General features: G+C 48.3%; 1 protein-coding gene across 4 annotated transcripts in view; it reads right to left on the bottom strand.

Moving 5' to 3' along the window:
• Window positions 1–27,686, bottom strand: part of CASKIN1 (CASK interacting protein 1) — a 148,038-nt gene that overhangs the window by 23,659 nt on the left and 96,693 nt on the right. For 2 of the 4 annotated variants that reach the window (XM_081965356.1, XM_081965358.1), the window contains exons 3-11: window positions 15,578–15,675; window positions 14,561–14,706; window positions 13,154–13,249; window positions 12,153–12,283; window positions 11,131–11,239; window positions 10,832–10,940; window positions 6,350–6,444; window positions 5,543–5,660; window positions 1,409–1,630 (exon numbers count right to left, since the gene is read on the bottom strand). In XM_081965356.1, the coding sequence (XP_081821482.1) occupies window positions 1,409–1,630; window positions 5,543–5,660; window positions 6,350–6,444; window positions 10,832–10,940; window positions 11,131–11,239; window positions 12,153–12,283; window positions 13,154–13,249; window positions 14,561–14,706; window positions 15,578–15,675 (1,124 nt within the window). Of the gene's footprint in view, window positions 1–1,408; window positions 1,631–5,542; window positions 5,661–6,349; window positions 6,445–10,271; window positions 10,433–10,831; window positions 10,941–11,130; window positions 11,240–12,152; window positions 12,284–13,153; window positions 13,250–14,560; window positions 14,707–15,577; window positions 15,676–27,686 lie in introns of those variants that run through there. The other 2 variants (XM_081965357.1, XM_081965359.1) reach the window with 2 other exon arrangements.

Here is a 27,686-nt window from a genome sequence, read left to right as displayed (position 1 = left end):
TCTCAGTGTACATAAAGAAAAGTAAAATAGAATACATTCATCAAGATACAACACCAATGCAGGAAAAGTCACAAAACAGCATATAAAATATCTATCAAAATATTTACCTGTATTAGGCAAAAGGGAGTCCTCGGGACCTGCTGGCCTGGATTGAATTGTATCCGTCCCTCTTCTCTGCTCATTTCCTATTTCTTCATCTTTCACCCAGGCTAACAAACACTGCTGGCATTTGAAAAGCTGCCAAGCTGAGGCAGACACAGGTGAGGCAGGGCAGCATCTGAGAAGCTCACCCAGGAGAGCAACTACACCCTTAGGGTGACTCGTCTGCCATGGGATTTCTCTCTTACACCTTGTCTAAAAGGGGGCTCCCCCTGCACCCCCAAATGGTGTGAGAAACCTCGGCCACAGCGTCTCTCAGCCTGGGCAAAATTCCGTTTGTGTGGATCCAACTCCCAGAATCCTCAGCAATAGCCCCATACACCAGGGGATTCTGGGAGTTGAAAACTATACTTCTGGAAGTCGCCAGAGTTGAGAACCACGATCGAGTGAGGTCTTCATTCCCAAGGAGACATCCAACCCCATTCAAGATCCCAAGGACATTCTTGGAAAAGAAATTCTTGGTGAGGGGTTGGCAGAAGCAACTTTAAGACTCGTGGACTTCAACTCCCAGAATTCCCAGCAAGCGAACGATGCTGGGTTGAAGTCCACAAGACTTTAAATGGCTGACATTGGAGAACCCTGAGCTAGAAGATCGGCAGGAGGTGATGAGGCTGTTCTGGTGTAGAAGTGGTGGCAGGTGGTTGGTCTTCTAATCCAGGGGTCTCCAACCTTGGCAACTTTAAGACTTGTGGACTTCAACTCCCAGAATTCCTCAGCTGAGGAATTCTGGGAGTTGAAGTCCACAAGTCTTAAAGTTGCCAAGGTTGGAGACCCCTGCTCTAATCTACAAGTCTTGGGACTGGCCCCACCTCCCATGGCAGCCATTTTGTGAGAGTCCTCTCACCCTCCTGCTGTGTCCCAGCTGCTGAATCAACCAGCTCCTCAGCTTCATCAGCCCAACCACATCGCCTGTACGTGCAAAGCCACCCAACAGAAACCCGGCAAAATGAAAAGCTGCACAAACACATGTCAGGATCAATGGAAGGAAACCCCCCCCCCCCCTTCAATATGGCCAAAGCGTAACAGAAGAGAACGTAAAACAAATGAAGCAATGGAGGGTGTTCGATACTTGTTCTAACTACAGTGGTTTAATCCCATTGGTCGAAGGATCTGACAGCTCCCTATCAAAGAGCTGCTGTCGGTCTCAACCTTCGCTGGATTGTTCTCACTTGTTGCACTTAATAAAGAGCTGTTGTTACCGTTAAGCCTGTGTGTGCCTCTCCATTACCCGATCTAACAGAGGGTCTACCTGGATTGGTGCAAGGCCTCTCCGTGCCGCCATGGGCTAGCCGGCGGTAGCCGAAGGAACTGAAAAGAGGCTGATGAGGCGGAGGCAGGCAATGGAGATGATGGAGGGGGGGAGAGGAGGAGGAGGAGGAGGAAGCAGGGAGGCCGTTGGGGAGGGCAGCCCCCCCAGCTGGGAGGGAGATGGCTTGATACTGCCCTGGGGAAGGGTCTCCATCCCACGGACCTGACAACAGAAAGACAAGAGGCAACATGAAGTGGGCGTTCCAAGCTGGGAGGGAGAGCCAGGAAGGGGGTTATCGGGAGTCTAGCAAAGGTGGAAGGAAGGAGCCACACACAACCGTGACCGACACACACACACACACACACACATCATTGAAATCTCAGTGGTGTTGTTTTTTTGCCACAGCCTCACTAGCAAACCTCTTTTTCTCTCTCCTTCAATTTCTCCCCTATGGCAGGGGTCACCAAACTGCAGCTCTGGAGCCGCATGTGACTCTTTCCTCCATCTTCTGCGGCTCCGTCACCGGTCGGCACCACAATTTTGAGAGGAGCTTCCGGTGGAGGGGGAGGGAGAGAAGCAGAGCGCGCCAGGAGAAGACTCTATGGCAAGGGGAGGGTTTTCCAGTGGTCTCCACCATTGATAGGACTTTCGGCTAGGACAGGTAGAGGAAAAAGGACGCCGCGCTAGGAGGAGACTCTATGGTGGGGGAACTGAACTTCCGGTCAGCTCCAGGATTGAATAGGAGGCTTCCGGTTAGGAGGCTTCCGGTTCCTTTGTGTCTCCCGGTGTTTTCTTTTCTGTGGGAAATGGGTCCAAATGGCTCTTTGAGTGTTTTAAGTTTGCCGACCCCCCACCTGCCCTATGGAAAGGGAAGATAATGTCGATTGTACCAGAGGTGGGTTCCTACCAATTTGGACTGATTCGGCAAAATTGGTAGTAACTTGGTGGCTTGGGTGGCTGGAACCGGCAGTGACCCAGGCCTGCCATGCCCCCGAACTGGTTCACTCGGCAGCACCATAGGCGGCGCCATCTTGTTTTTACCTTCTGCGCATGCACAGAGCAATTTTTCTTGCACTGCGCAGGCGGGGACGCGGCATGTCCCTGAGTGAACTGGCAGTCGGGGCAACCGGAACTCACTCCTGGATTGTACCTGCAGCATGGCTGCAAAATTGTAAGATCTGGCACGCAAAAACGTCTGAGCACCCACAAGCCTTCCCCAATTGATCATTGGGTGATTTATCATTATAGCAAAATGATTCCTGCAGCCCGCAGGGGAATCCCTGCTAGCAAGAGGACGTGCTCGAAGTCGCCGTCTCTTGTGAAACGCACTTCGTGAGGTTTAAGGAAACCCCCGGAGTGGCCCTACCTGCCTCCCTTCCTCCTCCCACCTGCCGGCTCTTGAGGATTTAATCTGCCTTCAAAGGAGTCTGGGGCTTACAATATTAATTATATGCGTAACAGGATTCTAACGGAATTTAAATAGGATAATCTACTTCTTTTTTTCCCCCAGCACCAAATCTCCAGTTGTAATAAAGCAAAGTATTAGATTGGGGGGGGGGGGGGAGAGAAATAATCAGGAGGAGGGGAGAGTTAGAAAAATTAATTACAAAGCATTCAACCTTGACAAAGCAGGACATGAATATCAGCCAGCTCCAGTTTAAGGCTGTGGCTACAAGCGGCTGGTTCTTTTTCCTTCAGCTACACAGAGTAAGATGCTGGTGGAAGCCACAGGCTACGGATTACAGGCTACAGAAGAAGAGCGTTAGAAGGAACCTTGGAGATCTTCTAGTCCAACCCCCTGCTCAAGCAGGAGATCCTAGACCATTCCAGGCAAGCAGTTGGCCAGTCTCCAGGAATTCTTGGTTGAGAAACTGAGTTTCCCATTTGCAGCTGATCTGGTGCAACACGTATTTCTGGCTCACAAACCTTTCCACCATTACAACTGATGAAGCTTCTTGGAAGAAAAGCAAAATTCTTCTTCTTCTTCTTCTTCTTCTTCTTCTTCTTCTTCTTCTTCTTCTTCTTCTTCTTCTTCTTCTTCTTCTTCTTCTTCTTCTTCTTCTTCTTCTTCTTCTCCTCCTCCTCCTCCTCCTCCTCCTCCTCCTCCTCCTCCTCCTCCTCCTTCTTCATCATCTTCCTTCTTCCTCTTCCTCTTCCAAAAAACAGTCCGGTTGCTTTTTTTGAAAAAGCACCTTTGAGACTCCAGCAAGCAGCCAGAAGAGGGTGCCAGAGAGCTTCCAAAATTCGGAGCTTCACTGCCCTCTTATGGATGTCTGAATTTTGGCTCTGCTGGCTGGAGAATTCTGGGAGTTGAAGTCCACTAGTCTGAAAGTTCCCAAGTTTGGGATCCCCTGCTCTAGAAGATTGTAGCTCTTTTTTTTGCAAAGTGGGAAGGAGCCACAGTCAAGGATGTGAGGCCAGGTTTACACATGGAAACTCCTGGATCCAATTCAAAGACCTGACGAGTAGAAATGCTTTCGAAGCAGACGGGGGTCCTTGCCAACCCAGTGCTTTCTGGGTATGCTGGAACAGATGGAATGAGTTTTGGCATCCCTTCCAGATAGTCTCTCTTTTGGCTCTAGGTCTGCATAACGCTGGGGAGGGATCCTAAGGGAGAATCCTCCCAACCTAGAACTAAGGAGAAACTTCCTAAGAGTGAGAACAATTAACCAGTGGAACAGCTTGCCACAAGAAGTTGTGGGTTCTCCGTCACTGGAGGTTTTCTAAGGAGAGACTGGACAACCAATTGTCTGAAATGGTACAAGGTTTCCTGTTTGAGCAGGGTGTTTGGACTAGAAGATCTCCGAGGTCCCCCCTGTTATTCTCTCTGGCCAAGCTTTCTGTGCACACCTCCAGTCTGTGCTCACATTCAGGAAAGAGGCCTTTGCTCCTGAAACACTAGAAGCTGCTGCCGCCATTCTCAAACGCCTCGCTGGCTGCCGTTTCACATACCAAGATGGCTCCCAGCTGCACCCGTTGAAGACCCTTCAGCCCTCAAGAGACGCTCAGTCGTTGCTTGATTGCAGTGGCTGGAATTGGATAGCCCTGGCTTTCTTTCTCCATTACGTTTTTACTATCTGCTTTGAGGTTACTTTTAACGGGAATAAAATCAATACAATACAATAGCAGAGTTGGAAGGGACCTTGGAGGTCTTCTAGTCCAACCCCCTGCCTAGATAGGAAACCCTATACTGTTTCAGACAAATGGCTATCCAACATCTTCTTAAAGACTTCCAGTGTTGGAGCATTTACAACTTCTGGAAATTCTAAGTTGCTTCTCTCCTTGATTAGTTTCCACCCATTGCTTCTTGTTCTACCCTCAGGTGCCTTGGAGAATAGTTTGACTCCCTCTTCTGTGTGGCAACCCCTGAGATATTGGAATGCTGCTATCATGTCTCCCCTAGTCCTTCTCTTCATTAAACTAGACCAGGGGTGTCCAAACTTGGGAACTTTAAGACTTATGGACTTCAATTCCCAGAATTCCCTAGCCAGCCATTCTGGGTGGGGAATTCTGGGAGTTGAAGTCCATAAGTCTTAAAGCTCCCAAGTTTGGACACCCCTGAACTAGACATACCCAGTTCCTGCAACCATTCTTCATATGTTTCACCCTCCAGTCCCGTAATCCTCTTTGTTGCTCTTCTCTGCACTCTTTCTAGAATCTCCACATCTTTTCTACATCGTGGCGACCAAAACTGAATGCAGTATTTTAGGTGTGGCCTTACCAAGGCCTTATAAAGTGGTATTAACCCTTCACGTGATCTTGCATACAGATGCATGCAGTATCCGAGCACCAGCTGAATGCTTCCAGATGTTAGCCAAGTCCCTGTCTGGGGGGGGGGGGGCAGCAATTCAGCTCCCAATTCTCTCTCATTGTTTGTGGTGAAAACCGAAGAGACAGGAAATGGAAGGGGGGGGGAAGATGTAGATGCTGAGGGGTGCAAAAGAAGACCGGATGCTCCCACCAAGCCTAAACTTCCAGGGGGTCTAAAATCCTCATCTGGAAGCCCCCAGTCGAAGCAGAGCAAACGCAGGCAGCCAAGAAAGAGAACAATGAGTGAAAAAACACACATACACACCGCCCTTCCATCCCCCCCGCCCCCCAAAGGCTGGGAAGCCCCCCAGGAGTGATATTTGCCTGTGCGTTTACTGATGGCTTCGACCAGGGTGGAGGGGAAATATCCCACGCGGTCATTGCCTGTCCGGTTGTCGTGGATGCAGCCTTTCCACCGGCCGTCGGCATGCTGCTCCAGGACCTGTGGGAAGGGCGAGAGAGGAGGCAAAGGAGGAGGTCAGCGTCCATAGGGTCAAGGGAGCAAGGAATGGCCAGGACAGGGTCCCCTGCAAGGGGGAATCAGAAAGCCAAGCTTCAATCAGACAGTGGCCGCCGCCATCTTGATTTTTCTGCCTCCCCAAATGTCCCTCAGCCAGCAAAAACATGGCCTCTCCTCTCCTGAACCCAGAGCCCCCCCCCAATTGCCATTCTTTACTCTGCATGTGCTCTGGGGCATAAGGTTAATACTTATTACGGGTAGTCCTCCAGTTGTGACCATGACAGAGCCAGCCCGACACAGTTGTAACTGGTCATAGTCAAAATGTGGCCTGGTCACATGATTTTACGGGCTTTTTTGCAATGGTTGCTAAGTGGAGCACGGCTGTTTTTAAGTGAATGCCACAATTTTGCCAAAACTCGAAGTAAATGTCAGTTTTGGGAAAAACCATCCCTCAAAGCAGCCGTGTACCCCTGGGCATGGCAAAGGGCCACCAGTGGGGGGAACAGCCCCCTTGGTGCTGGGTAGGGAAAGACTAGATAGGCAGGGTCCCGTGTTGTGGGGTCCCCCAGCAGAAGCCTTCGAGGGAGAGCTGGGCATCTGAAGATGGCAAGGCAGCGTCCAAGGTCATCTTGGCCCAGGAAGGTTCAGACTCTGCGCCCAGAGAAACTCACCGTGATTATGTCCCCGGTTTTCACATTGAGGCTGGTCAGGTCATAGTTGTTGCAATAATCTTTCATGGCCCTGACCTGCAGGGCGGCCGAAGCGTCTGGGAAGGAAAGAAGGAAGGAAAGAAGGAAAGAGGAAAGGAAGGAGGAAAGAAGGAAGGAAGGAAGGAAGGAAGGAAGGAAGGAAGGAAGGAAGGAAGGAAGGAAGGAAAGACGGGAGGGAGGGAAGGAGGAAGGAAGGAAGGAAAGAAGGGAAGGAGGGAAGGAAGGAGGAAGGGAGGGAAGGAGGAAGGAAGGAAAGAAGGGAAGGAGGGAAGGAAGGAGGAAGGGAGGGAAGGAGGAAGGAAAGGAGGAAGGAAAGAAGAGAAGGAGGGAGGGAAGGAAGAAGGAAAGGAGGGAAAGAAGGGAGGGAGGAAGGAAAGGAGAGATTGTCAAAAATATGGATTATCACAGTGGCACAGCAGAGAGCAGTCCTGCAGGCTCCTTCTGCTGACTGTTGGCTGCCTGCAATTTGGCAGTTCGAATCTCACCAGGCTCAAGGTGGACTCAACCTTCCATCCTTCTGAGGTCACTAAAATGAGGACCCAGACTGTTGGGGGCAAGAGGCTGACTCTGTAAACTTCTTAGGGGGAGCTGTGCTGTTGCTATTGCTACCTGTACCATCGGCTACGCCAGGCCGCCCCTGATGTGCTCTGGGCGCCCCTTCCCACTGCCAGCCTTGCCCACTGGGCCTGCTGCCATTCATGCCATCTTCACTTGTGCCTGGGAGGAACATCAAAGCAGGTCCACACCCTCTCATAAATGCCAACCAAGATGGAAGCAGGAGGAGCAGGTTGGATGTTGGCAACTACTCATCCCGGTGCTTTACCCTAAAGGGGGGAAAACGGGCACTTGGAATTGAGCCCAGGAGCTCATGGGCAGCCAAACAGCAGCTTCACCCAGTGGGTTGAGCCACCAGGAGCCTAGCTGCCAGGCTCTGTACCAACTGCAGCTTCTGGGTCACCTTCAAAGGCAGCCCCTGGCAGAGGGCACCGCAGCTGAGTGCCAATCAAGACTTTTTTTTTTAAAAAAAAGTTTTTTAAAACAACACAAATAATACAAACAGTACACACATCACTGAATACAAAAAAGAAAGACAAAAGAAAAAGGGGGGAAAACACATATCACAATGCACCTCCACCCCCTGGAGACCTTCCCCCACTTTATATTTCTTAGATCCATGATGGTGAACTTACGGCACGCGTGCCAGAGGTGGCATGCACAGCCCTCTCTAGTGGGCAGGCGTGCCGTCGCCAGCTACTCTTCTGATTTAAAAAAACAGGCCGTTTTGGGGGGCCTTTGGGGGCTGTTTTCAGGCTGAAAAACGGCCCGAACCCCTCCCCCAAAACAGGCATGCGCGCACCAGCCAGCTGGTCTTTGGGTTTCCAGTGCTCCAGCATTCGCACATGTTCACACATGGATGCGTGTTCCGGTCTGAGCCCAAAAGGTTCACCATCACTGTCTTAGATATACAATATATTCCACTTGTGCCCTTATACGAGAGGAGGGTTCCTCCCAGTTCGCACCAATTCAGGCGAACCGATAGTGGAGATGGCGACTGGGTCACCAAAGCGGAAGGGCTGGCTGGCTGGCCACGCCCCCCGAATCAGTTCCTCGGTTGCCCGTGCGGTTTTCCTGCATGGTTTTTACTCCTTTTTTAGGAGTTCTGCATGTGCAGAACAATATTTTGGCAACTGCACACACGTGCATAGCGTGCATCTGGAACATGCGCTCGCTTCGCTCACACGCGTGTCCAAAGCGAAGCGTGTCGTGAACCAGCAGTAATGCCTGCAAATACCCATCCCTGCGTTTATCCCCTCCAAAACAACGTATATTCTTCAGTAGGTTTATTCCCTTTGCCTTCCACCAACACTGATTCTACAAAATCCCCCCATATTTCACTAGAATTATTTACTTTAATCATCCCTTTCTAAGTTTAATTTCTGTTGTTAATTTATCATGTGTTGCCATACTCCGCATTTCACTATACAGCTCATTTCTTTGAATATCCCAATTTTGTCCCCAATGTTTAGCCATCACTAATCTAGCTGCCCTTATCAAATTTACAATCAATTCCTTTTTTGTTTCATTTATATCCTGTTTTTCCACCAGCAACAATAATGTAATCCTCGGTGACATCTCTAGATTTACATTCAACAGTGCTCTAATCTCTCTAAACACCATGTCCCATTATTTTTTGTGCACTATCGCAATCCCACCACATCTGTTTATATGTTCCAACCTCTTTCTTGCACCTCCAACAAATCTTTGTATATTTATCATCTATTTGATTTAATTTACGTGGTGTTAGGTACCACCTCCATATCACTTTATATCCATTTTCCTTAACTCTCACCTATTCTTATATACTCTTTTATTCCAAATATTTTTTCCAATCATTATCATTTATTTCTCCCAAATCTGATTCCCAAATTAATTTTAAACCTGAGGGCTAATCAAAACTTGAGACTTTCAAGAAGAGTTTGGAGTGCCATTTGTCAGAAATGGTGTAGGATCTCCTGCTTGAGCAGGGGGTTGGACTAGATGACCTACAAGGTCCCTTCCAACTGTGTTAATCTGTAAAAAAAAAGACATGAGTTGCCATCACCAGAGGGAATTGAACTAAGTAGGATTGTAAGAGGTGCACCAGTCAAAACTGGGCAAAGTGTTTTTAGTGGTGACTTTGGCCTTTTTCTGAAGCAAGCCTCCTGCATTCAGGAAGGTCCTCTAGGCACCAGCCCACTCTTGGGGGTAGGGCACCATGTCCACAGTGACTCCTGGGCAGAGGTCACAAGGTCACCCGATGACCAACAGCTCAATCTCAGCAGGATTCAATCTGAGCTTGTTTCCAGTCTCGAGACACCAGCTCAGGACTTCGACAGGCTCCGGGCTCAGGTGAGGGTGGCCATAGGCAGATAGGTCCTTGTGGTTTATGGCCACAATTGAGCCCAAAATTTTTGTTGCCCCTTTCTTGAAGGCCAGCAGCTCTTATGCCCTCCCAGCAAACTACAACGGATCTCACAGAACTGCTCCCAGGAGAGGCAAAGATGAACCCCTCAGGGGGCTGAATTCCTATTCAAGATTAGATTATTTTACTCCTCTCTTACCTCTCTATCATCTATCTATCTATCTATCTATCTATCTATCTATCTATCTATCTATCTATCATCTATCTATCTATCTATCTATCTATCTATCATCTCTCTATCTATCATCTCTCTATCATCTATCTATCTATCTATCTATCTATCTATCTATCTATCTATCTATCTATCTATCATCTATCTATCTATCTATCAATCATCTATCTATCTATCATCTCTCTATCATCTATCTATCTATCTATCTATCTATCTATCTATCTATCATCTATCTATCATCTATAATCTATCTATCTATAATCTATCTATCTATCATCTATCTATCTATCTATCATCTCTCTATCATCTATCTATCTATCTATCTATCTATCTATCTATCTATCTATCTATCTATCTATCTATCATCTCTCTATCATCTATCTATCTATCTATCTATCTATCTATCTATCATCTATCTATCTATCCTTTCCTTTCTCTCTCTTTCTATCCATCCATCCATCTAATCATCTTTCTCGTTACCCTATGATAAGAAAGGCAGCCAATTCAATAAATAAATAAATAATTCGAAGGACACTTCCCAACGTCCTCACCATCCACATATTCCAAGAACCCCAGATTGTGACAAAAAAAACCCTGGATTGTTATCCTAGGGCTGAAAGGGATCTTGAAGGTCATCTAGTCCTGCCCAAGGCAGGAGCCTTATATCATCCCAGTTATCCAGGCTATTCTTGAAACCCCCCAGTGATGGAGCTTCTACAATGCCAGGAGACAAGTAAAAACCCGCCTACTCCTCCAGCTGTTCCAGAGGTTTTGTCCTCTTCCTCTTCCTCTGTCCCTGTCCCTCTGATCAAGGCTGCCCCAGGATGGGCTCAGGCCTGGTGCGCTGCCTCTGCTCTTCCACCACCATCCCCGTCACTCTCGGCGTGTCTTCCCTAAGCTGAGCCAGCAGATGGAGGCAGAGCCATGGGCTTCGTCCCACCATTAGATTTATGGATGTGGGATGGTCAAAATGGCCTCATTTCCCAGGTGTCGGAAGAGGCACCGCCATGCATGGAAGGCAGGTGTCCCAGGGAGGCTGCTGGACACTGGGACAAGGGAGTCCCAGTGAGCTGGCTCTGAGCCAGTTCCTTTTCGTCAGACAAAGGTTCTTGGGAGGAAAACTGGAAGCGGGGAGGGGGGAAAGCAAACCTTACTGTCTTGAGCAGAAGTGCAAGCCAGCAAGAAGTAGCAAGAAAGAAGAACACAAAAATGTTGTCAGCTGCCCTTGCACGGCCCCTCCCAGTTATGAAGGAAAGGGCACCACCAGGTGCAACTCAGCCCTCAGCTGGGGACTCCCACCTGTCCTCACCTCGCAGCATCTGCTTGATCTCCTTGCTGGCTTGCGTGGCCGTGAACTGGTGGACAATGTCCAGGGCGGTCTGGCTGTAGGTATTCCGGATGTGGGCATTGATCCCGCTCTGTGGAAGAGAAGGGGGGAGGGTCTGCATGAGGAGGCGAGGGGGGGGGGCTCTGAGTGAAGAGCAGCTGAAGTTGCCCCTGGATGCCAGTCGCCAATAGCCACAGTCGCCAGCAGGTCTGTAGGCCCCTCGGGAAGAATCTGTGGGACCCTTCCTCCCTGGGAAATGGGGGTGGGGTGGGGGGGCTTACATCGAGGAGGAGGCGCACCACGTCCGTCTTGCCACACAGGGCCGCTTCGTGCAAGGCGGTTCCTGCCTTCGTCTGACGGTTAATGTCTATGCCAGCCTGGAGCAAAAGCCTGCAAGAGAGAAAAAGAGAATCAGAGCTGGAAGTAAGATACTTTCACAGATTAACAGACTTGGAAGCGACCCTGAAGGTCATCTAGTCCAACCCCCCCCCCCAAGCAGGATATCCTACACTATTTATGACGGATGGCAGTCCAGTCTCTTCTTGAAAACTTCCAGTGATGAAGCTCCCACAACTTCTGAAGGGAAGTCCTTCCATCAAATATAGAATAACAGAGTTGGAAGGGAACTTGAAGGTCATCTAGTCCATCTGTGTGCAGATGTTCCTCTTTGGGCCACCTACTCAGCTTGTGTGTTGCATGCATAAGCACACTGACGTGCCTACCGTCCCTCTCCTAATCTTCCTTTTTATTCTTATCCATTTCATGTATTCAAAAACATGTTTATACTTATATACCGTATTTTTCGGAGTATAAGACGCACCTTTCTCTCTCTCTCAAAAAAGGGGTGAAAATCTGGGTGCGTCTTATACACCGAATACAGCATTTTTAGCCTCTCGAAATCCCGCCCCCTTCACAAAAATGGATGTGCAGAGGGTTTCAAAGTGCTCCTGGGGGCTGGGAGGGCCAAAACAAGCAAAAAAACGGACCGTTTTTGCCCCCAACCCCATTCCCAGGAGCACTCTACCAGCTTCCCAAAGCCTCTGCATGCCCCCCCCCTTTTTTGTTGCAAAAAATGAGGTGTGCAGAAATGGGGGTTTGGGAGGCCTGCAGATTGCAAAACCTTTCTTTTTAAATTTACCTCTTTAAAATCATGGTGCGTCTTATAGTCCAAAAATGTGGTATGTTATCTAACACCTGCTTGATGAAATAAATAAAATGGGATAAAAAATAGAAGGGGCGAACAATCCTCACCCTCACTGTGCCCAGCCTCTTCAGGCCTGCATCCCCCTCCCCCTGCCCTCACCTGATGACGTCAATGTGCCCGTTCTTGGCAGCCAGGTGCAGCGGGCTGGTCCCGTTTGGGTCAGTGATGTCCCCCGGCTTGGGCTCCAAAAGGGCTGCACACATGTTGCTGTTCAGAAGCAGCTGCACCACCTGACAGGCCAAGAAACAGAGGTGGTGCCCAAAACATTTCCTCCCGAGTGAGATCCGGGTCTTCTCCCCATTCCCCGCCCCCCAGAATGCAGCCAAATCTCCCCCCCCCTTCCCACCCAATATAAGGAAGCCTCATCAGGCCATTTAGCTCCCTTAAGAAAAAGCCCAGGTTTTGCAGAAATCACCACATTTATTCTCAAATTTATTCTCATCAAATGGCATAATTCCCTTTGCCACAAACCTTGGTCTTGTGGCAAAGATCCACCCAGTTGTTAAGAAGTGGCTCGGGGCGGAGGGGGGATTAAAGGGACATATGACCTCTCAACCCCCAAATCTTGAGGGAAATGGCCAAAGAAAGAGGGGAGAGTTCTGGCAAAGAGTGCTGGACTCTTGGGGGGGAGGGGAGTGTGGTCCTAATGGCCCCACCAGCTTCCACCCAACAACAACTTTTGCAGAGGGGAATTTCTTGCCTTTTTATGGACACTGAGAGCATTTGCACCAAAGACAAATTCCTTGTGTGTCCAATTACACTTGGCCAATAAAGAATTCTGTTATTCTATTCTATTCTATTCTATTCTATTCTATTCTATTCTATTCTATTCTATTCTATTCTATTCTACTCTACTCTACTCTACTCTATTCCTTTCTTAACTATATTGCGTGATTCTATTCTACCCTACTCTACTTTATTCTACTCTACTCTATTCCTTTCTTAGTTGTGTTCTATTCTCTTCTATTCCATTCCGTTCCGTTCTTATTCTGTTTTGTTCTGTTCTGTTCTATTCTTAGTTCTATTCTATTCTATTGAGGCCCCTTAACTGGGTTTGTGCCATGTCCTCTTTCACAATCTTTCAAAAGGATCGGGCTTACCCCAACGCGGCCAAACTCGCAGGCCAGGTCCAGAGGGGTCTTCCCACTGTTGTCCAGTATGCAGGGGTTGGACTGGTGCTGGAGGAGCATTTCTGACTGGGGGATGGAGAGAGAGAGTGTGTGTGTGTGGGAAGCCTAGAGATCCCTTTTGGCACAGAGCCAACCTGTCAAATGCACCCATTCACTCCACTTGAACCCCCCCCCTCTGCCCCCAATCGCCTCTTCCTCCAAAGAGCAGCCACGCCAAGGGGCAAAACAGTGAGTGCAACCTGTCAATCAAAGCCCCACCTCCTTTTAATGTGCACTATCCACAGGGCACACATGTCAAATGGCTGGGGTGTTTTTGGAACCTATGACCCTTGCTAGATGTCTATGGTCATAGGCCATAGAGTCTCAGTCATCCAGGTTATGGTTGTCCCAAAGGTCCAGGTGCCTCTTGAAAAAGCACTTTTGGAACACTATTAGAGATGCCCCTGCCCACACCCCAAGTGTGTTGTGGTCTGCCAGTGGCCAGCAGAGCTGGCAGCAGATTCGGAGAGTGGGGAGGGTTGGGGAGGAACCTGGGCCAGTCCTGGAGTCTGGGGAAGGCTCTGATGAGGGCTCTGTGTTGGAGGCAGAGAAGGGGGCAGAGCTGTCCAACAGTTATCAGCTGATTTCAGAATCAGACATCAGTGAGGCAGAAGAACAGCTGGAGCCTGTTCCCAGTGTGCGCATGCGCAGAGTTGCCAGACGAAGGGAACAGCTAAAGAACAGGTTTTCAACTTCGGAGTAAGGCCACAGGTGGACGATGAATGCCCCCCCCCCCAGAGGGAATAAAAGAGGAGCGAAGGGGGAGTGGAGTTTGCAGGAGACCATTAGTTCACTTCATTGCTTTGTGACTCTCCGAGACTCCTTGCCAAGTTTTGCAGATATCGCCCTGGCAGCTCTCCAAGCCAGATAAGGTCTGTGACTGTAAATCCTCCCTTGAAAGACTTTGCTGAATGTGAGTGAGCAGAACTCACAGCAAATTAATAAAAGGGGTTTTTGTTGGACAAGGAGTTTGCTTCATGCTCTTGGGAAGCCTCGGTCAGAACAATGTGCCTCTGGGAAAGGAAGACTGTAATGGTATGTGTGAATGGCCATCAGAAACTGGGCGCTGCTGAAGGAACAATTAGATAAGAGACTGCACAGCCCGCAGCTGCCTAGTGAGTAGAGCAAGGGGCTCAGGAAGGACCCTCCCTAGTTTCTTGAGCTTGTAAAAGCAACGGGGTGGGGAGAACCGCACTTTCAAACTTGCAAGATTCTGTCAATGCAGCTTTTCTCAACCGTGGCACCTTGAGGATGTGTGAACTTCAATTCCCAGAGGTCCACACATGCACACTCCGTGGTGCTCCTCGGAGGGAGAGTGTGCTTGGTGCCGCCTCTTACCACATCGTAGTGTCCGTGCTGGGCTGCCAAGTGCAAAGGGATCTGTCCCTCGTCCGACGGGATGTTGACCGAGGAGCCGGCCTTCAGCACCAGCTTCATGGGCTCCTTCTTCCCTTGCCAGGCAGCGTAGTGTAAGGGTCGCATCCCTGCAGAAGAAGGCAGACATTCAGCAGTGGAGAGAGGCGGCCGGTCCTTCTGCCCCTCGATGGAACAGCCGTCCCACCAAGCCGAGAGAGATGAACCCAGGTTACGAATCTACCTGAGAAGGGGCAAGTGGCAGTTTTTACGAGCCGTTGCCAGTTATGAAATCAGGTGATTATGCCTGATATTTTGTGTATTTGGTTTTGGCTCCAATAAACAGTGGGACATCTACCTGTGAAGTTCTTTTAAATGCTCTTGTAATTTAAAAGAAGATGATGACTTTCTTTTCTTAAGTTTTATTTTTTTTATTTTCATACAAATAGCCACATGTATACCATTACATAACCAACACCATTTTGTATGATTAAATGTTTACATCAATTCATTTTGCCATCAACTCCTAAAATCTATCACTGGCTCTTCTGCTCTCCATACACCATATTTATACCCTACTATACCCTTCTCCTCTCTCCTCTTTCCACTCCTTCTTTCTCTCCTCCTCTTCCCCCCACCCCACCCCACCTGATGATGACTTTCAACTGGCCATGTCTGGATGTCCTGGCTGAAGGCCATCTCCTTCTTTCTGGGAGAGAACTACAAACTTGGTTCGTCATCTGGACACAGGACCCAAACTTTGCCTCTTTTCACCTGCCACCATCTCTCTCTCTCTCTCTCTCTCTCTCTCTCTCTCTCTCTCTCTCTCTCTCTCTCTCTCTCTCTCTCTCTCTCTCTCTCTCTCTCTCTCTCTCTCCCTCCCTCCCCCTCCCTCCCTCTCTCTCTCTCTCCCCCTCCCTCTCTCTCTCCCCCTCCCTCTCTCTCTCTCTCCCCCTCCCTCTCTCTCTCTCTCACACACACACACAGAGCCTCCATGCTTGCCTTTGTTGTCCTTGATATCCACCGCAGCCTGGGCCTCCAGAAGCAGCAGGATGAGCTCCGTGTTGCCGTTGAGGGCGGCGTGGTGCAAGGCGGAGAACCTGTCACGACAGGAGCAAAAGTCACCAAGACCATCCTCCCCTTCCCTTCCCTTCCCTGGATTCCCTGCGCCCTCAAGCTGATCTCGTCTTAGCAAGACCACACCTGGAATGCTGCATCCAGTTTTGGTCACCACGATAACAGAAGATGTTGAGACTTTGGAAAAAAGCATAGAGAAGAGCAACTAGGATGATTAGAGGGCTGGAGACTAAAACCTATGGAGAACGGAATTGGGTTTGTCTCGTCTAGAAAAAAGAAGAACTGGGGCAACACGATAGAAGTATTCCAGTCTTTGAGAGGCTTCCACAAAGAACAGGCACTCAACCTATTTTCCAAAGCACCAGAAGGCAGGACGAGGAATAATGGATGGAAACTAATCAGGGAGAGAAGCAACCTCGAATTGAGGAGAACGTTCCTAACAGTGAGGACAGTCGATCGGTGGAATGGCTTCCCTTCAGAAGTTGTGGAAGCTTCATCATTGGAGGCTTTCAAGAAGAGACTGGGCAGCCACTTGTCTGGAATGGCATGGGGTCTCCTGCTTGAGCAGGGGGTTGGACTACAAGACCTCCAAGGTCCTTTCCAGCACAATTCTGATTCTGATCCAAGTTCTGAAGTGCAAAGCTGGACTAGGTACCTCCAGGGTGGCTCCTTTGGCCAGAATTTCTGCAGAAGAATCTACTTTGGGAAGGTCTTTCTCATGAGCGCCTCCCAGCCCTGTTAATCTCATTCCACCTGCAGACTTTTCTTTGTCCTTTTTCCTTTTGGAGCGCTTTCCTCTGTCTTATTAAAACACCTGATAACTTCTTTTTTTATTTTAAAGCCTGGGGTTTTTTATTTCTGGAACGGCTCTCTCCTGTCAGCCTTAGACGACTGCTTTATTAGTTTTTAATCCTCGGCTGCATAATGTGCAGAAGGGGTATCTGAAATGAAAACACGCAGAGATAAAAAAAATTAAAAATATTATTCCCGTCTCTACAACAGCGAGCAGAGTAACCCCGCTGATTTGCCATGAGGACTTCAGGGCACCCTTGGTAGCAACTCTGCAGGGAGACGGGTGAATGGCCCAGCTCGCCCCGCAAGGATTCTCCAGGCGGTCCAGCAACCTACTCAAAGGTGAAGGGATGTCCGTGCAATAGGTTAGGCCAGGGGTGTCCAAACTTGAGAACTTTAAGACTTGTGGACTTCAATTCCCAGAATTCCCCAGCCAGCATGGGGAGTTGAAGTCCACAAGTCTTAAAGTTCTCAAGTTTGGACATCCCTGGGTCCAAACTCCTGTACAAGCAAGAGACCTTACACCATTTCAGATAAAATGGCAGTCCAGTCTCTTCTTGAAAGCCTCCAGAGATGAAGCTCCCACAACTTCTGAAGGCAAGCTGTCCAATGATCCATTGTTCCCACTGCCAGGAAATTTCTCCTTAATTCTAGATTACTTCTCTCCTTGGTTAGTTTCCATCTGCTGTTTCAGAAAATAGAACAGAATAGAACAGAAGTAAGAATGGAATGGGATGGAATAGAATAGAACAGAATCTGGAAGGGACCTTGGAGGTCTTCTAGTCCAACCCCCTGCTCAAGCAGGAGACCCTATGCCCATGATGGCAAACCTGTGGCACATGTGCCAGAGGTGGCACACCAAGCCCTCTCTGTGTGCCAGGCTGAAAAACAGCCTTAAAATGGCCTGGAAAATGATCTCAAAATGGTCCAAAAACCGGCCTGAAAACAGCCCAAAAACAGTCTGAAAATGGCCCGGAAAATGGCCTGAAAACAGCCTGAAAGGCAGGCATGAGCACACCGGACAGCTGGTTTTTGGGTTTCTGGCACTCCAGTGCACATGCAAGCTCACGCATGCACGTGTCTTCCAGTTTGGGATCTCGGTGCCCAAAAGGTTCGACATCCCTGCCCTATGCAATTCCAGGCAGATGGCTGTCCAATCTCTTCCTGAAAGCCTCCAGTGAGGGATCAGCCACAACATCTGAAGGGAAGACCTTCCGCTGATTGATTGTTCCGACTGTTGGGAAATTTCTCCTTCATTCCAGGTCCTAGACTTTCTTCGGGAGATCTTTCACGGGAAGTTGCCCAATCCTAATCCCAGGCCTCCCTCTCCCTCTGCAGATGGACTGGAGAAGTTGTGACTCGACACCCTAGTAGAAAATGCACAGTGAAAACTCAGATCGAAACTCCCCACAACGGAGGGATGGGTTGGCGAGGGTGATGGAATTTGCAGCGACAGCTAAATTGACTTCCTTGATCAGCGAAAAGACATCATCTCCACTTACGGATGACTGGAAACCCCTCGTGGAGCTTTTTTTTTTAATAAAACAGGGGGGTGGGGAAATGCAGAGGTAAATTGTGGTTTTGATGGTTTAAAACATGGGTAATAGAAAAATGTGAGCTTCTTTGTAATCATAGGGTGAGAATTTTGTAATTGTGCTCATGTTTGCTGCAAAGGAAATAGGAAGCTGCTTATGAATCTTTTTACTTTTGCTTTTCATACTTTTTCCTTCCTTCCTTCCCTCCCACCCTTTCTCTCTATCTTTCCTTCCTTCCCTTTCTCCTATCCTCCCCTCCCTCCCTTTCTCTCTCCTATCTTTCCTTCCTTCCCTCCTTCCCTTTCTCCTATCCTTCCTTCCTTCCCTCCTTCCCTTCCTCTCTCCTCTTTCCTTCCTTCCTTTTTCCTTCCTTCCTTCCCTCCTTCCCTTTCTCTATATCTTTCCTTCCTTCCCTTTCTCCTATCCTCCCCTCCCTCCCTTTCTCTCTCCTATCTTTCCTTCCTTCCCTCCTTCCCTTTCTCCTATCCTTCCTTCCTTCCCTCCTTCCCTTCCTCTCTCCTCTTTCCTTCCTTCCTTTTTCCTTCCTTCCTTCCCTCCTTCCCTTTCTCTATATCTTTCCTTCCTTCCTTTTTTGTTCCTTCCCTCCCTCCCTCTCTCTTTCCTGTCTTTCCTTCCTTCCCTCCCTCCCTTTCCCCTATCCATCCCTCCTTCCCTCCCAGCCTCCTCCCTCCCTCCCTCTTTTACTCCTTATTACTTGGTTAGTGCTTATGTTCTTTATAAAACTTTTAATTGAATTTTTATTTAAAAAGAAAGAAAATATAGTTCAGCTGCCACTGGGAACAAGACTAATTTCATAGCTGAGGTCATTAGCAAAGGAACGGAAAAGCCACTCACCAAGTCTGCTCCTGCAGACTCGGAAGCACCAGCCTTGATTTGGCTCACAGCCTTGGCGAGCAGAGCAGGCTTCCCAAATCCAGCCTGCAAACTGTTTTCTGGGCTTTGGGGGTTGCCAGGAATGGGGCAGGGGGTCAACACAGCAGCAGGAATGCAGGCTCCTCGAAATACAGAATCTCCCTGGGGACGGGGGAGTGGGTGAGGGAACCAGTCCTTGCAACTGCAGATTGTTAAAAGAGTTTGAGGTCACTTGCAACACACCAGCTCTGGGTCGTAAGTGGTTGCGTGCAAATGCCCAAGTGATGCCAATCTGGAATAGCCTCAATTGTTAACACACAGCCCGCTGGCCTCTATGGCAGGGATCTCCAACCTTGGCAACTTTAAGACTTGTGGACTTCAACTCCCAGAATTCAGCAAAGCTGGCTGAGGAATTCTGGGAGTTGAAGTCCACAAGTCTTAAAGTTGCCAAGGTTGGAGAGACCTCTGCTCTAAGGTCTCTGCTGGCTTCTTTGTTAACACTTTACAGATTAGATTAACAGAGTTGGAAGGGACTTTATAGGTCATCTAATGCAACACACACCAACACACACACACACCGCTCAAGCAGGAGACCCTACACCATTTCTGAAAAATGGCAGTCCAATCTCTTCTTGAAAACCTCCAGTGAGGAAGCTCCCACAACCTCCGAAGGCAACTTCTGTTCCACGGGTTGATTGCTCTCACTGTGGGAAAATTTCTCCTTATTTCTAGGTTGAATCTCTCTTGGTGAGTTTCCATCCATTACTCCTTGTTTGACCTTCAGATGCCTTGGAGAATAGCTTGACCCCATCCTGTCTGTAGCAGCCACTCAAATACTGGAAGATGCTCTCATGTCTCCCCTGGTCCTTCTCTTCCCTAGACTAGCCATGCCCAGTTCCTGCAACCGTCCATCGTATGTTTTAGCCTCCACTCCCATAATCATCTTGGTTGCTCTTCTCTGTACTCTTTCTAGAGTCTCAACATCTTTTTTGTAGTCTGGTGACCAAAACTGGATGCAGGACTCTAGGTGTGGTCTTACTAAGGCTTTACAGAGTAGCATTAGTATCTCACTTGTTCAGTTTCCATCCATTATTCCTTGTCTGGCCTTCAGGTGCTTTGGAAAATAGCCCCCTCCTCTCTGTGGCAGCCCCTCAAATATTGGAAGACTGCCATCATAATCTCCCCTGGTCCTTCTCTTCCCTAGACAACCATGCCCAGTTCCTGCAACCGTTCATCGTTATGTTTTAGCCTCCAGTCCCCTCATCATCTTTCTTGCTCTTCTCTGCACTTTTTCTAGAGTCTCCACATCTTTTTATAGTGTGGTGACCAAAAAACTGGATGCTGTACTCTAGGTGTGGGCTTTACTAAGGCTTTACAGAGTGGTATTAGCACCTCTCTTGATTGTGGTAAGGATGACCGGAAAGAGATTACAAAATGCTCCATCCAATCCCTCAAAACAGCTGCAAAACATACAACCTGCTAAGATTAGTTTTACCCTTATTTTACACAGACTGTTTTAGCAGCCAAGTTCAGCCTGCTGTGGGAAGCCAGCCAGAGAGCCGGAAAGGGGTGAAGGAGTCAAAGGCATTGGAGCAGCGAATGACAGTTCTCTGGGGGAAACGGAGAGGCCTCTGCCTTTCCTGGAAGGGCGAACCTTCTCTTGGAGAAGCCAGTACCATGTAATAGCAGGGAAGCAAAAAAATAATAATGCAGCACCCCAAAGAAACAATCAGCAAATGGCCGGGACTTCTTGAGGGGGTTAACCTGTTCCCCAAAGCACCTGAGGGCAGGACAAGAAGTTACAGATGGAAGAACATTAGGAAGAGATCCAACCTAGAACCAGGGAGAAAGTTTCTGACCGGGAGAATTTGCCTCCAGAAGTTTGGAGGTCTTCAAGGAGAAATTGGGCAGGTTGAGCAAGGGGTTGGACTAGAAGGCCTCCAAGGTACCTTCCAACTCTTCGTTATTCTGTTATTGTCTGATGGAGAGAAAAGTGGGCCATGAATCCGATTAATAAATAGGCAAAAACCCACCAGGAAGCAAAGAGCCAGCCAAAAAACGGAATCAGAGAAGGAAGTTGCAATATAATTATAAGCGGGGAGAAAAATCTGTTTGCTCCACAGTTGGCTGTGTGACCTCCACTCCATCCAGCGTCTGATCTGCTTGCCTGGGTCCCCAGCCATTGGCAAAACAAAGAAGCGAGATCAAATGTAGCTGTCAGGCCTGCAGCCATCTTTTCTTGTGGATCTTTGGCCTGCCACACTTTCTATTATTCTACTCTGCATTTTCTATGGTGGGAAAATGGGAGGGGGGAATTGTACGGAGTTAGATGCTATGTAGCCATAACACAATTCTTTCTAGAAAGCCAAGGTCATCCTTTGTCTCTGCACCGCTGCACCTGACCGGAATTGGATGGGTGGAACTGCCAGCATGGCAGTGGGAGATTGGACCATGGGATGGACTTGTGGGTGTGGGGGAAAGATCTTGAACTTTCAACTGGGTGGGGAAAACTGGGAAATTTTCAGATTCCGGTTTTCCCAGATGTGCCAACATGTCTCTCTTCATAAATTGGAACTTTGAGGAATCCTTTGCCTTGGACTCTGATTTAATTTTGGATGCTATTTGGAACCCTGATAGTAGCTTTCTTCTGGCGGATAAAATTCTTCCTTCGATCCATTTTTTATTTACTGTCTTGCTTTGATTGTTTACCTGGTGTTCAGGGGTATCCATGGGGTGTGGTCCCAGAAGTGAAGAGGGCAGCCACAACACTTCTAACAAATTCAGCATCCTGACCCTCTGGGTACCCCGGCTTCTTTTCATGGACCGCCTGCCTGGGAAATGGGGGAACTATATAATCCTTTCTGATCCATCCATGAAATGTTAGGAGCCTCCCTGCCCTCTGCCCAGGCCACAGAAAGGGGGAAGGTCCTCAGTGCAGGGACCCCTCCTCACCTAGTGGATCAGGGAAGGGGCCAGGGGAGCACCTGGCAGAAGGGGCACCCCCAGCCAGGCTCATTCCCTGCTTTCAGGGCAGCCTCTGACCAATCAATCAGAATAGAGTTGGAAGGGACCTTAGAGGTCTTCTAGTCCAACCCCTTTCTCAAGCAGGAGACCCAATGCCACTTCAGACAGGGGGATGTCCAGCCTTTTCTTAAAAACTTCCAGTGATGAAGCACCCACAAGCTCTGAAGGGAACCTGTTCTGCTGGTTAATTGTCCTCACTGTTAGGAAATTTCTCCTTCAATACAATACAATAGCAGAGTTGGAAGGGACCTTGGAGGTCTTGTAGTCCAACCCCCTGCCTAGGCAGGAAACCCTATACCGTTTCAGACAGATGGCTATCCAACATCTTCTTAAAAACTTCCAGTGTTGGGGCATTCACAACTTCTGGAGGCAACTTCTGTTCCACTGATTAATTGTTCTAACTGTCAGGAAACTACTCCTCAGTTCTAAGTTGCTTCTCTCCTTGATTAGTTTCCACCCATTGCTTCTTGTTCTACCCTCAGGTGCCTTGGAGAATAGCTTGACTCCCTCTTCTTTGTGGCAACCCCTGAGATATTGGAAGACTGCTATCATGTCTCCCCTAGTCCTTCTTTCTCTTAAGCTAAACATACCCAGTTCCTGCAACCGTTCTTCATATGTTTTAGTCTCCTTCATTCCAGGTTGCTTCTCTCCATGAAGCTCAGTGCTTGGGGCACCCATCGCTTATCTCAATAGGGAATTTGCCCCAGATGTCCATCCCTGAAAGCCACCAAATACTCTCCTCACCCAACTCCCCCCCCCAACAGGTGGAAGAAGGAGGAGAAGGGGGGAGGGCAGTTGCTTCTCCATGGGCATTTAAAAATAGAAATATATTTTTTCCAAAAAGATTCCATGAAAAGGCAAGCATAACAAAGGCAAAGAAGAGGAAACCCCCCTCTCCCCCCTTCCTGCCATTTCCAGCTGTTTTCAGTTTGAGGACCTCCTCCTCTGCCTCCCCCCCCTGCCTCCTATGGGGGGGTCCCCTTTTCCTGCTGCCTCCAGGAGTTTCCCTCCCCTTGTCCCACTTCTGGGCTTCCTTCCCCAAACACTTGAGCCACAGCTGGCTTCTGCATGGCTCTCCCCCTGTGGGGGACCATCTGCCTCCCCCTCCTCTGAACGTGGGTAGAGCCTCTGCCCAGCAGCCTCTTGGGCACCTGCCTTGAAGGGGGGGATTGCTGTCTTAAAGGGGCTTGCTCCCCCTGACTCCAGCCCCTTCTGGGGGCACCTCCAATGGCCGTCCCTTTGCTTGGCAGGAAGCTGACTAGGTGGCTCAGTGGCTAAGAGGCTGAGCTCGTTGATCAGAAAGGTCGGTAGTTCAGCGGTTCGAATCCCTAGTGCAGGTTTCCTGCGTGAGAAGGGGGTTGGACTAGATGACCTCCAAGGTCCCTTCCAACTCTGTTACTGTTATTTAAGCCCTGGGAAGAGGGCAGGGGAGGGGTCAGGCATTGAATGGGAGTGACGGGCAAAGGCTTCTCAGAACAAGAAGTAATATCAGTTTGAAAAACAGGGAGGGCAGAGCAATGAGACACCTGCACCCCCTTTGAAATCACCCCCCCCCTCACTGGCCAGGGAAGCCAGAGGACGGTATGTGCCATGACCCCTCCCAAGCCCTTGATGGCTCCTTAGAGGCTCCTCTTCCTGGACAACCGCCTTGCCCCATCTGGGGGGTCCAGGACCCTTGGAGGCTGACGGGGGTGGGGGTGGGTGAAGGCAGAGGGTTCCCATGTTTCTCCCCACCATCTTGACTTTTCTGACCTGCCTTGCAGGGCAAGGAGCATCCCCGTTCCCACCTGGTTGCTCCTCTCAGAAAAGGATTCTAAAGTGGGGTCAGTTTTGATTTCCCTGCTCTTATGCACGGCTTGTATTCTACTATCTCATTATGACTGGATTGCAGGAGATGCTTTGAGTCAAGGAGAGAAACTCAGCAGGAGGAAGGATTCTTTGCACGTCCAACTTATTGTTTTTTGGCCTGTCACCCACCTGCCAAAGGGACAAAGGTGTAGCCTGCCCCCCTATCTTGTCCCACCATGCCCCCCCCTGCAAAGGCCGTGGGGCTTGCCCTACCCTTGTGGGGGGGGGAGCAAAGCCTTCTACTCCTTTCAGCAAACATTCATTTGCAGCCCCTTTTTAAAAGTTCATTGAGGAGTTTTACATGAATAAAAGATAAACATGAAAACATATAAAGAGAAAGGTTAGGAAAAGGCTCATCGTGGGGGCTAGTCATGGGGGAGAAGAGAAAGGAAGGAAGGAAGGAAGGAAGGAAGGAAGGAAGGAAGGAAGGAAGGAAGGAAGGAAAAGAAGGAGGGAGGGAGGGAAGGAAGGATGGAGAAAATGGAGGAAGGGAGGAAGGGAAAAGAGAAAGGGATGGAGGGAGGGAGGGAGGAGAAAGAAGTGGTGAGAGAGGGAGGAAAGAAAGAGAAAGAAAAAGAGAAAGAAGGGATGGAGGAATCTTCTTTACGGCAATTACAACAAGCCATTTACAATTTCCTTATTCCTCCTCCCTCCCTCTCTTCATTCTCCCCTCCTTGACCTTCCTCCCTTACCCACCCACGGGGGCTGACTGGCCAGAGAGAGACACCCCCTGCCCAGAAGGGACTCCTTGAGTGGGCTACCAAGGCACCCAGAGAAAAAAGCCACTGTGCAATGACTTGGCCACTGCAATGGAGCCCACCCAGAGAGGGGGGGAGCTGGGGGTTTTCGGCTGAATCCCCAACAGCTCTTGGATTGTCTAATTTCTCCGGCTGGAACTAGAAGCAAGAGAATGGAAAGGTTGCTTCAGTTGACTCCTCTCCTGCTTCTCCGCGAGGGGTGGGTGGGTGCTGGCATCTCCCTAACTTTGCTGGCAGGTGCCTGGCCAACCCTCCAGGTGACCCATCCCTCCTCCCATCCCTCCCCAGCAGCCAAGGGGAGCTAACGCCCCCTTTCTCTGGCACGGCCAGTCCCTCTTTCTCCTGACCCTGCAGGACTGTAGGCAGGAGTCTGTTGGCTCCAACGGGGACTGAGCTGATGACGTGAGAAGGTGCGGAGTCTGCCCAGCTCCTATTGGCCGTTTCCCTCTCCTTGCCTGCGGTGGGTAGCAGCAGTGGTGTTGCAGGGCAGGATGAGGCTCTGAAGCTGGGCGTTTATCTCCGCCATCACCCACCCCCCCGCCACAAGCAGATGCCCTGCAGGGCGTCTCAGCAACCAGGTCAGGGGGTCAACTGTTGGCTTTGGCTGAAACCAGAGGAATCTCTTAAATCAGGGTTTCCAGACCCCTGTCCTTAACCATCCCTGCCAAGGGGAGGTCTGCCCCACAGGGCAAGCTAGACCTCTGTTCAGCAGGCCTTCTCTTCTCCAGGGTCAGTCCCACAAGTGGATTTTTTTTACAGTCTCGGGGGGGGGGAATTTAGGAGGAGGGAGTGTGAGTTGTGCCCTTCCTACTGTCAACCCTGAAGCCGGCCTGGCCAAAGCCATCTTGGAGCTTCAGTGTTGCCATACTGGAGCTGAGGGATAGAGAGGGGGGATTAGAGGTAGCTGGGGTTTTGTAGTCAAAGCAAAATACTTTCCCCTGGGAACCAAGGACAGTCTCACACCTGGTCCAAAAGAGAGAGAGAGGAGGAGTGATGTTACCAAGCAACTAGACAGCACCTTGATTGGACCATGTGACTTGAGGAAGGGGGAAAACGTTTACTTTTAATTGCAGGAACTTTCAGAGTCGTTTTCCACCAGATCTGTGCCAATATGATATATCCAATAAAGCTGTTCTTCGAGGAATCTACCTGCCTCAGGGTTTTGCTTGCTATGGGTGTATTACCTGGAACCCTGAAACCAACCTCTCCTGTGTGGTCTCTCGATGGACAGGCGGTTTCTGGCTTCCCTGTGACCTCCTTAGTTCCAGATTGATGCAGGCTGCAGGTTCAAAAGCTGCCAGTGATCTTCATAGTGAGGTCCTTTTGCTGCTGAAAGGTCATGCCCCACCCTGATCGTTGGCAGGTAGACACCTGCACACATGGTTCGGTGTCCTTCTCAATCTTGGCAGCTTCAGGACTTCAACTCCCAGAATTCTCCAGCCAGCATAACTTCCACAGGAGTTGAAGTCCACACTTCATCTTCAAGTTGCCACGGTGGAGAAACTCTGGGTGACCTTCTTAAGCTGCACAGTTACTTAAATGCAGATCTGGGAGTAGGTTAGAAAGGCAGGACTGTATGGGCCCCTCTGAAACCTCTTTTTCAGGAGAGGGACATCTAAGATTGATGGCTCAAGAAACCCTGAAGGAAGATAGTTCCAGCCCAGCGACTGCTTACATGGGGTCCAGTTTTGTCATGGAAGGTATTTGCCTTTTCCATTCCACAAACATGATGCAGAAGAGAGCGGAGAAGAAAGCAGGTGCTTCATCACTGCTTCCAGGCCTTCCAACTACCATATTTGTCAGAGTATAAGATGCACCAGAGTATAAGACGCACCCAGGTTTTGAAGAGGCAAATAAAAAAAAAAGTAGGTAGGTAGATAGAGGGAGAGAGAGGGAGAGAAAGAGAGAAATACAATAGGGAGGGAGGGAGAGAGAGAGAGTAGTTAGGTAGGTAGGTAGATAAAGGGATAGATAGATAGATAGATAGATAGATAGATAGATAGATAGATAGATAGATAGATAGATAGATAGATGATAGATAGATGATAGATAGATAGATAGATAGATAGATAGATAGATAGATAGATAGATAGATAGATAGATGATAGATAGATGATAGATAGATGATAGATGATAGATAGATAGATAGATAGATAGATAGATAGATAGATAGATAGATAGATAGATAGATAGATAGATAGATAGATAGATGATAGATAGATGATAGATAGATAGATAGATGATAGATAGATAGATAGATAGATAGATAGATAGATAGATAGATAGATAGATAGATGATGATAGATAGATGATAGATGATAGATAGATAGATAGATAGATAGATAGATAGATAGATAGATAGATAGATAGATAGATAGATAGATAGATAGATGATAGATAGATAGATAGATAGATAGATGATAGATAGATGATAGATAGATAGATAGATAGATAGATGATAGATAGATAGATAGATAGATAGATAGATAGATAGATAGATGATAGATAGATGATAGATAGATGATAGATGATAGATAGATAGATAGATAGATAGATAGATAGATAGATAGATAGATAGATAGATAGATAGATAGATGATAGATAGATAGATAGATGATAGATAGATAGATAGATAGATAGATAGATAGATAGATAGATAGATAGATAGAAAGATAGATGATGATAGATAGATGATAGATAGATAGATAGATGATAGATAGATAGATAGATAGATAGATAGATAGATAGATAGATAGATAGATAGATAGATGATAGATAGATGATAGATAGATAGATGATAGATAGATAGATAGATAGATAGATAGATAGATAGATGATAGATAGATGATAGATAGATAGATGATAGATAGATAGATAGATAGATAGATAGATAGATAGATAGATAGATAGATAGATAGATAGATAGATAGAGATAGATGATAGATAGATAGATAGATAGATAGATAGATAGATAGATAGATAGATAGATAGATAGATAGATGATAGATAGATGATAGATAGATGATAGATGATAGATAGATAGATAGATAGATAGATAGATAGATAGATAGATAGATAGATAGATGATAGATAGATGATAGATAGATAGATAGATGATAGATAGATAGATAGATAGATAGATAGATAGATAGATAGATAGATAGAAAGATAGATGATGATAGATAGATGATAGATAGATAGATA

This window comes from Natrix helvetica, assembly GCF_964273705.1.
Source record: "Natrix helvetica genome assembly, chromosome: 13".
NCBI lineage: Eukaryota > Metazoa > Chordata > Lepidosauria > Squamata > Natricidae > Natrix > Natrix helvetica.
This window is presented reverse-complemented; position numbering and strand designations above follow the sequence as displayed.